This window comes from Camponotus vicinus, unplaced genomic scaffold, assembly GCF_025532165.1.
Source record: "Camponotus vicinus isolate PSW18456_S1 unplaced genomic scaffold, iyCamVici1.0 SCAF_8, whole genome shotgun sequence".
NCBI classification, from domain to species: domain Eukaryota; kingdom Metazoa; phylum Arthropoda; class Insecta; order Hymenoptera; family Formicidae; genus Camponotus; species Camponotus vicinus.
This window is the reverse complement of record NW_028141980.1, coordinates 10,671,642-10,687,867: the sequence shown is the minus strand read 5'-3', so window position 1 is coordinate 10,687,867 and position 16,226 is coordinate 10,671,642. Positions and strand designations below refer to the sequence as shown.

The following is a 16,226-nucleotide window of genomic DNA, read 5'->3' as shown; positions in this document are numbered from 1 at the left end:
TTTTTTATCAAACGAAAAAAAAAAATGTTTCTAATATGCACAAAAATGAAAATTGCTAAAGGTTCGCAAGTTTGAAAGGCCATTGCTACTGGAATGAAAAGTTGTAGGAGAAATTGGCTATGCAACATGGTTCTTTCGACGCGAACACAAACCCCTTTTGTCGTCGATCGGAGCGATACGACTCGATTACGACGCGCATACCATGCATCATGCGATACGCGTGTCGCACGCGAATACGCATGGAATGAAAAAAAATATGAAGGTCGTTTGCAGGAATTCCGTTGGTGCAACGACATCCTACGACTACGGACGTCCATCGATCGAAATCGACAGATCGTCTTGCTTCGTTTCGAATCCGCGAGAGATTCCAAGCATCGCAATCTAATAAAAAAATTCGCAATGCAAAGTCTAGAGAAACTAAAGTTATGTGTTAATATTATAAAGCGAGAAGTTTAAGATTTATAAAGGTATTTTTCACTAAATGACTTGTTAAATTCGCATATTTTTCTTTGACAAAGATGTGCGCGGGATGACATTTTTACTATTATAATTGTATTAATTTTTAACAGCATATTTTCTTAATACATTTATATATTTCTTGAGGAAATTAGAACTATCTCTTTCTATAGAAAGATTTATAAAAATATTTTTCACACCAAATGATTTCTGCAAACTTTAGATACAATTTTTTTTTAACAAAAATATGCTCCGAATGACACTTTACAATTATTACTATTATTAAATTAATTTTTAACAGCATATATCTTTGATATATTATTTATGTATACAAAAAGTAGACAAAATAATGTGAACCTCTGAAAAATAAATACTATATTTGTTTATTAATAAGATATTGGGCCACCATTTGCCTTTAATATAGCTTCAATTCTCTTGGAATAGAATCATACAATTTTTGAATAGTCTCCAGCAGAATATTGTCCTATTCTTCTATTAAATAATGCCATTTTTCAAGATGTGTAACGCACCCATACACACAGCTAGAAAAGTTCGATCTTGATTTAAACATCAAAATAAATTTTAATTTATTATAATTTTAAATTTTAATATTTAATTTTAATATAATAAATAAATTTTATCTTCTCCAGCATAATAACTAATAATTATTAATAATAATTAGCACAATTACTATATAATAATTAAATAATAATTTAAATATCATCGAACTATGGACAGTTTTGGAAAAAAGAATGAAAAGCACATTCCTTCCTCCAACATCCTTCAAGCAATTGACAGATGTTTTGATAAAAGAATGAGACAATATTCCACTGGGGACTATTCAAAAATTGTATGCTTCTATTCCAAGGAAATTTGAAGCTACATCAAAGGCAAATGGTGGCACACCTTATTAATAAACAAATATAGTATATCTTTCAGATGTTTGCATTATTTTGTCTACCTTCTGTATGCATATTTTTTTAAAAAATTATAACTTTGTATAGAGAGTCACCGAAACATCATGAAACATCCTCTAGGTGTTTGGCAATCTCCTCACGCGGAAAACACGACTAAAGAGCTCGTTTCGAGCCGAATCAATCGACGCTAAATCAATCACGGGACACGTGCGCGCTTCTTCCGACGCGTGTAAGTAACTTACGACGCGTACTTTCGCCGTCTCGAAAGTCGTTACGACTCGACATTCCGTTTCCGCCCAAGGGGCGCGCCTGATTTATCTATGAGATTATACGACACATATCGTATCTTTTTTTTTTTTGTAAAATAGAAAAAGACCAGTGATATCGAAATTTCGAGCGTGGACAAACGATTACGCTAGTGATTTAATTTTATGAATTTTCCGAGAAAGAATCTGTGAGTTCCTGGTTCCGATAAGACTTATCAGAGAGGAAAAAAAGGCAGTGTTAACCCGCCGCCGCTGATAAAGTCGATTCGATGTATCTCGCGTAAAGCTCGTTGTAATTTGAATTGACTCATCGGTGCAGCAATCTTGCCGATCTTATAGGAAAGATTTGGCGACGATGTCAAATTCCGCTGTCGAATCCCGATGAAGAATCGCGATATCGATCTTTCCGCTCGAAATTTTCTCAAACTCCAGAGAAATTCCTCAAGTTCGTCGAGCTGCCGACGCCACTGTGCGGCAGAGCGCTCTTGCAAAATTATCGAACGCGGTTTCAATGTGCGTATCTCTCGAACGAGCGTGCGAGAGCGAGAGATAAGGAAGGGAAGAGAGACGGGGAGGAGAGAGAGAAGGAACGAGTGCCCGCCGTGGGTATAATGTTCGGCGAAATCTGCGAAAAACAGATGCACCATATACGTGCGCACATACACACGTATGTGTGTAAGCACGCACGCACTCACGCACACCGACGCGCAGCTCGTACGAGCCCCCACACATTCCACCGTGCATGCACGCGCGGCCTGTTTGTGTAGGGTCAAAGAATTGGTCAGAGAAAGAGAGAGAGAGAGACAGAAAGGGACAGAGGCTACGGATTGACGGGAGGGGTAAGCGAGGGATAAGCGCGAGAGGGACAGCAAACTGTGCCTCGAGGGAGGACAGGGGGAGCGAGAGAGAAAAGGTGCGTATTTATCGAGGAGGAGAGTAGAACGAGCAGACTATCGCGTGGAGATGAAAGCAGAGAGCGGAGTGAGATGAAGAGATAGAGGGGGGAGAGTCAGCTGTCGCGGGAGAGGGACGTAATGCACTGCGAGAGATCGGTCGAGAAAGAGAGAGAGAGATACACGACCGAGAATGGACCGAGGTAAAGAGAAGGATAGAGGTAAAGAGTGGTTAGGCGGCGCCTGGTATGTGGCGCCTTCACTGGCGTCGGGCCATCTTTTATTCTGCCATTACAAAGCGTCAACACGTATCTCCCTGTGTACGTCTCGCGCACGCACACCCACACGTGCGTGTACGTGCAATCTGTGCGCGCGCGCGTGCACTCGTATTGCGACGCTCTATGCGTATCTCCTTACGAGCGCATTGTTTGCGGACAATACGAGGGGACAATCGCTCCGCGATGACGACGATGACGGTCGTCGGATTCCTGGCTGCTGTCAGCCTTTTTTAGGCTCGTCTAGGAGGCCCTTCGTCCCTATCTCCGCCTCCCCTTCTCGCTCTTTCTCATCGTTCTAGGGGGGGGGGGGGGGAGAGGGGGAGGCGTACACGTGTGTTCTACGTTATAGACGCGTTCTTAAGAGAGCAGCGATCTCAGAGTCTTTAAGAGAGTCGTTGACGATGACGATCTCGGAGCACATACGGTTTTTTTTTTTTTTTTTTACGAGTATGTCGTTGCTAATGAATTCTTCTGCTACTTTTCGCGCACTTTTTGCTGCTTTCTTCCCACGTTCCGATTCTTTTTACGGTCGAGCACTTTTTACGTCTCACAGCTGGAACCTAAATGTATCTTTTTTTTCCTTTTTATAGCTAGTGATCTATTGAAATTCAATTTTATGCGACCTTATCCGCGCAATATTTATTATTAAATTGTATAAAATATTATTGTTCTCAATTTTTTGGATACGTCTCTACGTAAAAGATATTTTTATATTATATATATATATATATATATATATATATATATATATATATATATATATCGTTTGAGAGGCACAAACACTGCTGAAAGAATGAACACTGTAGTAAAGCCGACTCTCCGAAATCGCGTCTATTAAAGTTCAACGTGGTGCATCGGGAAGGCGGCTGCTGGGCGATGTCGATAAGGGCCAACGAAAATATAAGCGCTGCCAAGTGTCCTTTTGATCGAGCATTGCCGCCTCTGCCATGCACGCGTAATAGAGGTGAGGAGTCTTTTTTTAGCTTCGGCCGACACTCTCCTCTCGCAGGAGAACCGAAATAAATTGAACGATTTTATTGCGATACTATTCACGGCGCGCCCGCCTACTTGTTTCACAATGCCCGGTATGTGTCCCGAGTTGAGTGAAATTTTTTTCCAGGGGGCGGGGTGGGTGTAATTATATCCACGTGATTTTCGCGGTATGCCTAATGGCGCGATTAAACAACCAGACGTTTGGGTAGCTCGGATACTCGGGATTCGTTAAACCCGACTACCACTTATTTACCGTGAGCCTCCGAGGGAACGTATGTGCATATGTATCCGATATGTATGCGTAATGTCTCTCGTTTTATTCAGATTCCGTATGCAACACGCGCCACCGCATTCCCCTGCCAGGCAGGCGCCAATAATATTCTCGCTGTACCGTTTTCTAATATGACACGCACTTAAGCAAACACCCGACGACTTTATATCTTCACTTGCTATGCGCTACGCACGCACGTAAACGTGGGGGCGCACGCATTTCGCGAATGCATACGGAGTGTCCCGCTCTTATCTCATTAAATTCTTAATTCGCCGGATTCTCGACGGATTCGATCATCGATTCTCCTTCGACGAAAATATGTGACTAATGATTTAATCGACTTGAAATTTGACTTTGTTTTCGTTAAGGAGTTATGTCTAGTCATAAAAATAAAAAAAAAACGATTTTTATGTTTTTACATTTCCTTGAAGTATATCATATTGAAAATATTTCCTAAAAATTTCAAATTAATCGGATGCAAATTGACGGAGTTATAAGTGTATGTTTCATGAAGCGCCAAAATGTATAATTTTGTTTAAACACGACTATAAAGCTTCAGCTTTGATGTTTTGAGGGCTATCAAGTCAATATATGAAGATTTAAATAAACTAAAATTATATGGGCCCGGAATAGATGATTCTGTGTAAATTTAAAAAATCTGCATTTTATTTAAACGTAAACTTGACACAAATCTTAAAGGCGTTTTTCTCGAAATCAGTTTTTTAAAGTCGGTAAGCAAGATATTTCAACCTAACCGTTACATCAATTTGCTTGAAATTTTACAGGCTTCTTCTACTATAAAAACCTAGTAGTTGAACGAAGGATTTTGTTTTTTAATGAATACTTCTTTTTTACTTAATAAAAAACGAGCAATTTTTAAGTCGAAAAAGAATATCTTAGTGTCAAATGGCTGCCAAAACAATTTTTCGATTAATCCTTCGTTTATCTACTAGACAATTTCATACATCAACTACAGTTTATCGAATTTTTGATATCAGATAATTAGCTTTGAATAGCACTGCTCACCGCGGAGCGCTTTTTAAAAAAACAATATCCGGGAGAATAGTTATAACTTTTACATTTTTTAATATTTTATTTAAAAAAAAATATAATAACATCCTTAATATTTGTACTTTTGAATAAAAATTTATTTGTGAAAAAAAATTCCCAAACATCATACTTTTTTCGGTCTGCTGACTAGGCATAACCTCTTAAAAAGCCTCGAGGTTTAATGCGTTTGAAGCGAGACACCCTGTACACGGAGCAATTTTGCAAACCTGCAGTGGGCGTTCTCGGGAAAGATGCGATTCTTAAATGCGAGCCTTATCCGTTGGATCTATCTTGCCTATTCAGCGATGCGTGCCGCGGCGACATTCCGACGCCATCAAAGTCTTAATAAATGCATCGCCTTCGATGATCTATTTTTTATAGACGCGCCGTTAAATTATTCCTAACGACGTAAATCCGTCCAATCGCGCTCGTCATTTATATATTTATTCTTACATCATTACACATCGCTCGCACATGTGTGCGCGTGAAAATAATCGTTATAATACAATTATCTTTTTCTTTTCGCGTATTTGTACGATTGAAAGTGTCTCATCAAAGAGACCGCGGGATATTTGTTTTCTCGGAATGCGTGGCGCGATATTATTCCGTCCGATATTTATGCCACGCGTGTCAAGAGTTTGCGTGTGCGAGTGAAACTCGGCGATGTCGACGTAATGCATTCAGAACCGGACGAGCGGCGCGACGCAGGAAGCGAACGGTTTATGGCTTTGTTGTCGTCGTCTTTGGCTGCGCGCGTAAGATTTTTTTCTTCCTCCTTGTTTTTTTTCCCTCTCGAAGGATCGACTCCTGAATAGAATCCCACGTGAAAGTCAGCCGGTGCGCCTCGCCGGCGCGACGGGCGCGATCCTTCCTTCCCGCTAGTCTCGTTTAAAAGGCGTCTGTCCTCGACTTGGCGACTCGCTGACGCGGTCATCTGTCGCCTCTCTGACGCGCGTAGCCCCCGATATCGTCGCGTCACCTCGATTGACATGGACAGCTTTTCGCCGCGTATACCTGTGTCCTTACGTGATTTCCTTTTTATCGAGTCTTTTTATCTGAACTTTATTCGATTGATTTGCGCGAGTGAACTCGTCAGCCATCTACTCTGTCCTGCGAAAATAGAATCGGGACAGAAAAATAGGAAAAGAGGACGAAATTAAGTCAAATTCCAAGTCTCCCACTGTTGTATTATTTTTGGAAAATTGTAACATAATTAAAAATTATTTCTTCTATTTTTAATTTTTATCGCAGTGTTGCAAAACACTTGATACACTTTAGAACAATACCTGTGTAAATGAGAAAAATGAATTCAGCGCTAGATATGCCTACGATGATAAACTGCGCGGTCGCCTGATCTCTAATCTCGCTAATCGATTAGAACGCGTGAATTGTTGATGATTTTCAGAGAAATTCGGGGTGAAGCGCGTGATATAAATTTATATCGCGATTATAATCGCAAGGTCGCGTGATAAATTTCGATGAATGGCCTCTCGGCACTTTTGCGAGATACTTGACGCAATCAATATCGATTATGTAATGTGTTTATCTAATGCAACCTGACACGTCGCTCGTGGTAAGAAAAGTAACGCCAAGATTTGCAGAGAAATTGGAAAAAATTGCAAAAGTAGTACGAATCCACGGATATACGCATTTTTTTTCATTGATCTGAAATCGCGCGTCTCTCTCTCTCTTTCTCAAGGTAAGCCGGTAATTTCTGACCATCTTATTCCGCAATCGTCGTCTAGTTTCTTCCCGGTTCCGATTACACGAGGTCACGAGATTGAAAATGATTCCTTGTGCGCACCTGCATCCAGCCGACATTTATGACGATCGATTTATTAAGTTCGAGAAGGAGCGTTGCTCGATATTTGTTATTATCTTTTAATCACTCAACGCGTATATTCTCATGCCAGATTTTTGTCGCAACAAATCGCAGAAACAGCTGTCTGCCTTCACGCGATAATTCGCATATCGCTGATTTCTAGTAAATGTATTTTAAGACACATTTAGTTTAGCGCCACTGGTTATGCAAATATTTGCGGGTCGTGATATTTGGACGATGGAACATTATCGCGAGGACTTAAATCGTTTGTACATAACTTCTAAAAAATAAGGAAGAACTTTACGATGCCAAATTCAATATTTAATATTGAAGAGAATAATATGAAGCTAAAATAATAAAATAAAATGTCTGTATTTTTCCGAAATTCGATGGTTTATTTTGCGATAAAAAAATTTGAGGAGATTTTTGTAGACGTCTCTCTCTAGCCAGACATAATTTATTTGCAATTTACAAATAAATGTGTATCGAGCCAAAAGAGATAAAGATATTTTTCGTGCTATCAGTGTTTATTCTCTCAGGATTCTCAATTTGACGGGATATTTTCTCAAGAATTCGTGAGTTGGGACGATTTTTCGTGAGATTCTCTTTCTAGATATGATAAAATTTATTTATAATTTACGAATAAGTATTTGCTAAGGTAAAGTAAATGTTTTTACTGTCAGTACTTATCCTCTCGAAATTTTCCCGTAATCTAGCGAGAGAGAGAGATTATGGCATCGGTGCGGGATTGAGGATACAAAAATGCGTTCTGGCAACATTTTCTGTAGACTTTGATATATCGAAATTCCTATCGGCGAACTCTAAATAATATAAGCGCCACTGGCATGTTGCGCATCTTATCGCGGGCAAACACCGCTCGGCTAAACTTGTAATTTCTATCTCAGTTTCTCGTCTATCAAATTATATATACATGTATACACATACGTAATGTGTACATGCACATTTATAATAAAATATATGAAGTAACCGCGTCTCGCGTATATCCGTACATATGTACAGAAATATTCCTCGAAATTATACGCAATAATTTATTTCACACCGTAATGTAATATGTGACACGGAAACTATTCTTAGCAAAAATTGCATTACTACGAGGCAGAAATAGAGGAGTCTCCCGTCCATTACGCGCGAGAGAAAAAGCATATTGCGCCTTCTCTTGACGCAGATTAATTCGATGCAAAGCCAGATCGAAATCGCTTCTTAATTCGCGTCATTAATAGATGAGTGTGCTAAATGTTGCATAGACGTTGTGACATGAATAATATTGACTGCTGTCGGCAGATTAAGATGGCAGATTAAGACGGTCGTTAAAGTTTAGTCCAGTCAAGTGAATGGAATTATTATTTATGAATATTAAAATTATTATTTATTATAATGTTGCACAGAAAAAAAATAAGCGTCAAATCAAAACTTGTATACTTAAACTAATGCTTTCATTGATTCGTATATACGCAACAATTTATAATCTTCTTAGAATTTAATAATTTGAGATTTCAACAATATTATAGTCTTATTTCAATATTGTAATTGTCACTTCAAGAATATATAATTATTTAATTCTACTTTAAGAAAATTATAATCTTTGATTTAAAATGTTATTTTCTATCTAACATTGTTTCTTTTTCCATTCAAGAAAATTAATTCTTAAATCATAAGAATATATTTTTCTCGATTGAATTATATAAAATGACTTCATTCGAGTAAGCAATTATTCAAGCAATTATATTTTTCTTTAATTAACGTGATATAATCTCATTTCAAGATTTCCATGTTATTCAAAATAAGAATGTCCTTTTCTTCTGTGTGGATCATATATTATATTATTATGTTTTTTAATATTTAATTTAATATTACGATGTCTTTTAATATTTAATATTTAATATTTAATTTTTATTATAAATAAAAATCTATTTTTTTATTTACTTAAGTATATAAAATAAATTGATGGAATGTCATAATAATGAATGGCATTCTATGAAACTTTATAGCATCGTTTTGAAAAATTGTTTAAGATTCCAATCTCCAAGAAAATTGTAAAATAACGCCACTAAGTGAAAATGGCAGAATAATATTTGCGAGTATCGAGAACCGCTTTCGACGCGCAAGGTACACATATCTGACGAGTCGCAAATGAGCAAACTCGAGCCGTGTTTTGCGAGGAATGAGATCTTTGCGGTTGCGGTTCGGAGGTGAGGAATTTGGCAAATACGTCCCTGGTAGCGGAGAATTGTGGGTTGTACAGCTGGAGCGCGGTCGTTGCGCTCGTACGTACATACGATCGACGTTGTGCGCGTTTAACGTACACGCGCGAGGGACGCGATCGCAAATGGAGCCGTCGTCGGTGGCCGGCTTTCTTACGAGAGCGCGTGTCGTTAGGTATGCAACGCGCACACCTATACAAAGCCACTCGCGCTCGCGCGCGCGCGCGCGGTCGTAGAAAGGCCGTTTGAAGGACAAGGGTCACGTCTCTCTCCGAGCGCCGATATATATACGCGACACGGCCACTACCTTTACTACCTTTACCGTACAGCCGTCGACCCCGATGCGGTGCGCCTGCCTGGCTGCCTACCTAACCAGCGTGATCTCACGCGCGCTCGCGGACGAACGGATCGCGAAATTCTTTCCTTCTTTTTGGAATAAGTAGAATAGAGAAGAGATTGCCTTCGGAATCGGGGTCAAGTAATCAAGGATTTATACGGAATAAACGGAGGATAAATGACTACGAAGTCGAGGAAGATGAACGAGAAGCAAGGGAAACTCGCTTTTAAAGGTTTTTATGCGTATACAGGGTGTATACTACCGGGAAAATCCTGGAAGTCTCAGGGATTTTTGTTTTAACCTAGAAAATCAGGGAATTCTTGTGGAATTTTATTTTATTAAGACTCGGGGAATTTTTTAAAAACTACTTTTTTGATAATTTTTTTATATTGTAATTGTAAACATTCGTTCTATGTAGAATATCTTGAATGACATCGATAGCAAGCGTCTATTGTAGAGCACTTAAAAAAAGGAAGAACACTTTAGAGGTGAAAGAATTAGAAAAGAAACGTATAAGAATTTTAGAGAATGCTCAAAAAGAGGCGAATGCTCTTGAACAACAGATTCAAGTATTAAAAAAATAGATTTATATATATATTTGATAAATTGTTGTGTTGTCCAAATTTTATTAAAATATATTAAAATATTTTTGTTTTTGTTTTTTTTTTTAATTTATGTTAAAAGTTTACGTATAAATAACTTATTTTAAAATTATTTATATGAATATTTTAATTTTAAACAAAAATACCTGGAAAATCATGGAATTCTCAGGGAATTTATTTTCAAGATTTGAGTACACCCTGATATATATTGTTACGAAATCAAATTGAAAAAATGATGGAAAAATTTAATAACTAATAAAAGAACATATATATATATATATATATATATATATATATATATGTATATCATATATTATACCCCTATGAAATTTAATAAAAGGATATATATATTTATATTATATTATCACATATGATTGCATGATTTATCATCTTTAATATAAAAGAATCAAAGTGTACGCTATTATATTTTTCATGGAAATGAATGAAAGATGTAAATCTCTCTTTACATAATTTTTTCTACTACTTTATGTCAATGCATGCGGCTTATCTTTTACGTGCAAGCTCGTTAATGCCACCGTACGTACGCGGAACAGTATGATCCTGCAATGGGCACCCACGTTACGCAGTTAGTTGGCTCGGCCATGCCAAGGTTGGGAACCTTATCTAAGTTTCAAGGTGTTTGACCCAACTGGGAAAATACATTGGCACTCGGGTGGCTTTGCATCGCCACGGCTGCTCGCGACCGAACCGCTTAAAGCACTGTTCACAATTTGCTTTCCTTATCGATCGGAGCGATACAAGTGTGCGCTATAAATGCGAATTTTATTATTCCTGGTCGCGGAGATGGAATGTCGATATTAACTCTCTCGCCAAAGATCAACGCCAAATGTACTTCTTCCGTCGTCTCTTAATCTCACGTGAAACAATATTTCATTCTCAAGTATTCGATTTTTATCAAAATTTATAGAAACAGATTTTAAAAAATCACATTTTAATTGCATTGAATTATATTTTATTAGCTTGATAATAATTTTTTTGGGGAATATTTTTAGCGGAAATGTATTAATTCTACACGCTCCATGATGTTTATACTAAATTCAATGATATGTTGATCGAGAGAGCGGCCCTTGAGCGACACGAATTGAATTCGCGTGAGAAACGCGCAGAGATATAAATCGCGCCGAATTAATTTACGAACGTAAAATATTGAGCCGATCAAAACAACACTCCCGGCCGTTCTTCGCCAACGTTACTCTTCGCAGATCGCTGCGCAGCGCGTCGATAAGTAATTGCATCCAATTTCTCTGGAATTCGCTTTTGGGCCAAGTGCCGCGACGATGGCACCGCGCATCTCTTTCGTGTATCTCTCTCCTCTCGCTCGCCGAAATTTATCATCCGCCGTTCTTCACCTCGTCCCTCTGAAAATTCGCGAATCGCTCCGCGCGTTTCAAGGATTCGCAAATTTTCCCCACGTCTTCTAGCATCTCTTTGACATTTATCTCCCGTGATATTTTTAATAATCGACTAGTTGCAAGAGAAATTCTCGCGCAAAAATTGGTCTTTTCCCAAGTGATCGATAGATCGACTTCTGCTTTTCTCGAGCAATTTCGTGTATTTCCTTCTGGCCGACTTTATATCGATTGATCACGATTGAAGCGTGTCGCATCTCTCACGAGATGTATGCGTTTCGTTTCGGAGATGCGGGACGATTGCGATGGTATCGCATTCCAAACGAGAGAGAGAGACTCCAGATACTTTAGCCGGGGCTGTCGCGTGTCTCGGGACGACGCGTTATTTTTCTCTCATCCGTGTTTACACACGCTCCCGTGCAAACACCTTGCCGTATCGCTCTGCGTTCTGCGATTGGTATGCGACTGGGAAGGTCGACACTCGAGATCTGCGTACGCTGCAAACGATAAATATCTGCGGCCGACTCCGCGTTTTAACCATTAGATTCGCTCACGCGCGAATCCTTCTCGAGATACTTATTTTATTGCTTTATTATTTCATAACACATGCCCTCGTAAACTCGTGCACGACCTGCCGGAATTATATTTTGCCAAATATTAAAAATTTATATTTTTCAAGGGGATGTTGGAACGATTAAAAATTTATCGCCATTTTTTGCATTATTTGTAACATGTAGAATTTGTAGCAGCAAATATTCTGGGAAATTTAGGTCCCATTGCCAGATATTAATCACTGCGTTGGGCAAATATGAGGATGATTCGTGAGATTTTTTTGTTTATCATGGTCAAACTTTATAACGAGTGTGATTAATGTCAACATGGGTAGACGCCGCAGAAAGACTATCTTTCTAAATTTCACCAACGGTTCAGATATAAATTTTATCTCTGTTATTTAGATTGATTAAGAGCAAAACATACGCGATATCGCGCTATTTGCTAATCATTTATCTACCTCGGTTAATTTTTCGTACCCAGAAAATTATTTCTGCAGATGATTTTTTCGAGTAATTGGAATGAGATTCTCTCAAAATGAGAATCGAGTCGTATTTCAATTCTCAGATTAACACGCTGGCACATTAACACGTTAAATACGTATCATTAGATTATCTCGTAAAAGCATTTCGTGCTTCTCTCTCTCCGTCTTCGTAGAATCGACCTTTTACACAGTTGGAAGAATTAGTCTGGCAGCGGGTAATTTTCGCCGGCACCGATTCATTGAGAGGTTTTTCTCAAGCGGACTGAGATCCTTGGAAACGAGAGCGGTTATGAAAATAAAAGACCGCGGATACACGTCTCTAAGAGACAGCCAGACGAAATGATACGCCTCTCCTTCTCTCTCTCTCGACGCTGAGAAAACGAGGACACTTAAGAGACGCGGCAAGCTGCAGTCAATTTCATAATTGCTTCTTTATCGCGATCTTCAGAGAACCGACAGAATTGCTTTATTACAGGGCTTTCAGTCTGCTTCCAATTTTCCAAGCACATGCGTCGCACGCGCTGCTCGCCGCCTCGCGATGGCGTGGCCCACATTTAGTGACTGCGTTTATTGTATCGCGACCGAATAAGAGATCGCAGGATGCACTTCGCGCATTAGTGACGTACAGTGACGAGAGGATCCTTTGCTTTAACGAGGAAGAGCGAAATGTAGCTTGCTATAAATTTAATCGAATTTGTCAATCAAATTGTCCACTAGTTATTTGCTTTAGCGTCTCAACATCGAGACATACGACGCTCTTCCGCTCTAGTGTCTGCATGATTTTTGATAATTGTTGCGAGACACGGCGTATATATTTATCTCGCGTCTGATTTTTGATCCGATAATAACTCGATGGACGAAATAAAAGGCGCAGCGGTGATCAGTCATCAGGAATTGCTAAGAGACTGCAGACGATCGCAGATAAACATGAAAATTCGACGGGGTCGACGACGACGACGACGACGACGGCGGGCGACGCGACAGGCGTCCTTGCTCCAACCACTCGCGCTACTACCGATGACGTAATCGTCGCGATACCCCGCAATCTTGGCGCCGCGGTAAACTCGTAATATCTATTTTTATCTGTGGTGGAAGCAAAAGGGGCCCCTCCCGAGTCCCTCGTCTCACCGTCTGCGCTCTATCTCTTTCTCTCTCTCTTTCTCTTTCTTTCTTTCTCTGTCTTCGTGTGGACGCCACACACGCACCAGAACACGTATTGAGTCGCAAAGATCGAGAGAGAAAGAGAGTCGAGTCGAGCCAAGCCCCGATGTCCGAAGAGACTCGAAATCGAACGACGTTTATTGCGGTCGAGATAAGAACGTGCTTTTCGTGTTTTCATGCACAACCAAGTTTCTGATCTGGCGTCCCGAGCGAGTTCTCGCAGTTAATGTTTGATTAGCTCGGCGAGACCGGTCATTAATCGGCTTACCAATCATCGGCAAGAGCGAGTAGCGAGAACGTGGAAGCTGTCTTCAACAGCTGTGCACTAGGTGACGCGAAACTTGCCGACTCGAAAACACGTTTCGCGATATTGAAGCATTGTGACGCAATAAAACGTAAAGGAAAGAGAGCGAAATTATACGAATTAATTTACGTCCAAGTATTTAAGTTGCGTGAATAATAATTAATTTAGTATTTAAATAATAACTATTAAAAAGAAGATTCTACCTTTTTTATGTATTTTCTAAATTAAATTATTGGCAATATACAAATTTAAATGACTCGTAATTATTGGAATATTATAATAATCATCTGGCGCGTTACAAAAAATATCATGTCAGTATAAATTTGCGTAATCATTTCATTTCATCTTATCATTTTAGGCTTAAAATAGACTTGAATTCATACACATCTCTTATAATGTAAAATATAAAAACTATGTTACGAGTTATATTAATGCAATCACATTATGCATATCCATTTCTTGCTATCTCTTCTTTTCTTTCTCTCTTTCTTTTAGAGTGAAATTCAATATCTCACGCAATCTAATGCAATATATCATCTGTATAATATAAAATATAATATTAAATATATTAAAGATAATATTAATATTAAATATTAATTAATTTAATATTAATATTAAATATTAAATATTAATATTAATTTAATATTAAATATTATAATTTATCATAATTTATTTTATATTATAATTTATTATAATTTATTATAATTTATTTTTAATTAATAATTTAATTTAATATTAAATATTAAAAGAATACAAAAATTTGAAATATTAAAAACGTTATGATAACAATTTTCGATATTAATTAGTTTTATGTCATTATTTCGGATTTGTGTAAAATGAAACACAATCCATACTCGATTGCTATGCGCCCTATGCTTTCCGTTCTCACGAATCCTTTTATGTTCGTTCGACCGGACTCGTCCAGCCCGCAGGATCTGGCGCCGTCTCCAGACGACGCCACCGGAGACGCCGTAACCGGCGACAGCGTGGGACTTCTGCCGGCAACCGGTCCTTTGTAGTATCGCCCGCAGTCTCTCCTCTCGTATAAACCTCTACCGGAAAGAAAGCCCTATCGTTAACAAAGGATCTCGCTCCGGGGAGTCCTTTATCTGATGACAAATTTTCGGAAAATCGAGCACTTCCAACCGTAGAATGGAAGTACCACTGCACTAATGCCTGTTTCTCCCAACGTCATTTAACTTTAATCTTAGCTTAACTCACTCTTTGTCTCTTTTTAACTGTTCCTTTAGAAAGAGACAAAAAATGAGTTAAGCTAAGATTAAAGTTAAACGACGTTGAAACAGGCATAAATGTGACCAAGAGGAAAACGTAGGACTATAAAAATCCGGATGCGTATTAGAGAAAGATTACGATCTGGTCAAATATTTTAACTCTCTCCTCTCGTTAAGATGAACGAGAGCTTTGAAGCACCACATTTTCCTTCCCCGGCTTCTAATCCTTATATATATATATTTTTTTTTATTTCGGAAAGAAAAATTCATCACGTTCAACTTGGATGCCAATTGCTTTCTAATTTGCCAACGACGAGAAATTTTTGTAGACAAAGATTGGCACAGACACGAGATTAACATATCGCGCAACCCTTACTAGAATAACGATAATGTCATTTGTAAATATATCTGCTGAAGAAGAGAATGATGTAATGTTTATCTTTCTCCTTTCTTATCTGCTGTCCACAGGTGAGACGGGGCAGAGGGAATGGTGCACCCTGGCGTACTGGGAGCTGGGCGGTCGAGTGGGTCGTCTGTATCCCGTGGAGCCGTCAACGGTGAACGTCTTCGACTCGCTCCACGACGGCGACGGCCTCTGTCTGGCGACTCTGACCGAGAATCACAATGCACTGCCCACGGTCCAACGTACGCGCAGCAAAATCGGCCTCGGTAAGGATCTTGTGTGTCTACAATTTTTTATTAATCTACATTTTATCTTTAAAGAATGCTACTCTTTGTTTTCTGCTTTGCTTCAAAGATCGTTTATTCATCTCATGCCTCTTTCTAGGCTATATATTTAGTCATTAAAAAAGATTATTTGATAACAATTAATTTAAATATAATTATTAAATATTAATTAAAATGTAATTATTCAATAATATCATTATGTGTCTTTTCAGTTCTCAATTATATTATGCACACACATATAAGTAAAGAGAAATATATATTTAAATGCAAGAATAAATTCGTTAATATGATCTTCATAACAAAAACATATTTTTTTTATTGTAAAAATA

The 16,226-nt window shown here is 38.5% G+C and overlaps 1 protein-coding gene across 3 annotated transcripts in view; it reads left to right on the top strand.

Annotated features, from left to right (window-relative positions):
- Nucleotides 1-16,226, top strand: part of Dad (Daughters against dpp) — a 64,928-nt gene that overhangs the window by 41,575 nt on the left and 7,127 nt on the right. For all 3 annotated transcript variants that reach the window (XM_083106960.1, XM_083106961.1, XM_083106962.1), the window contains one exon: nucleotides 15,679-15,879. In XM_083106960.1, coding sequence (XP_082963086.1) covers nucleotides 15,679-15,879 — 201 coding nt within the window. The remainder of the gene's footprint in view (nucleotides 1-15,678; nucleotides 15,880-16,226) is intronic.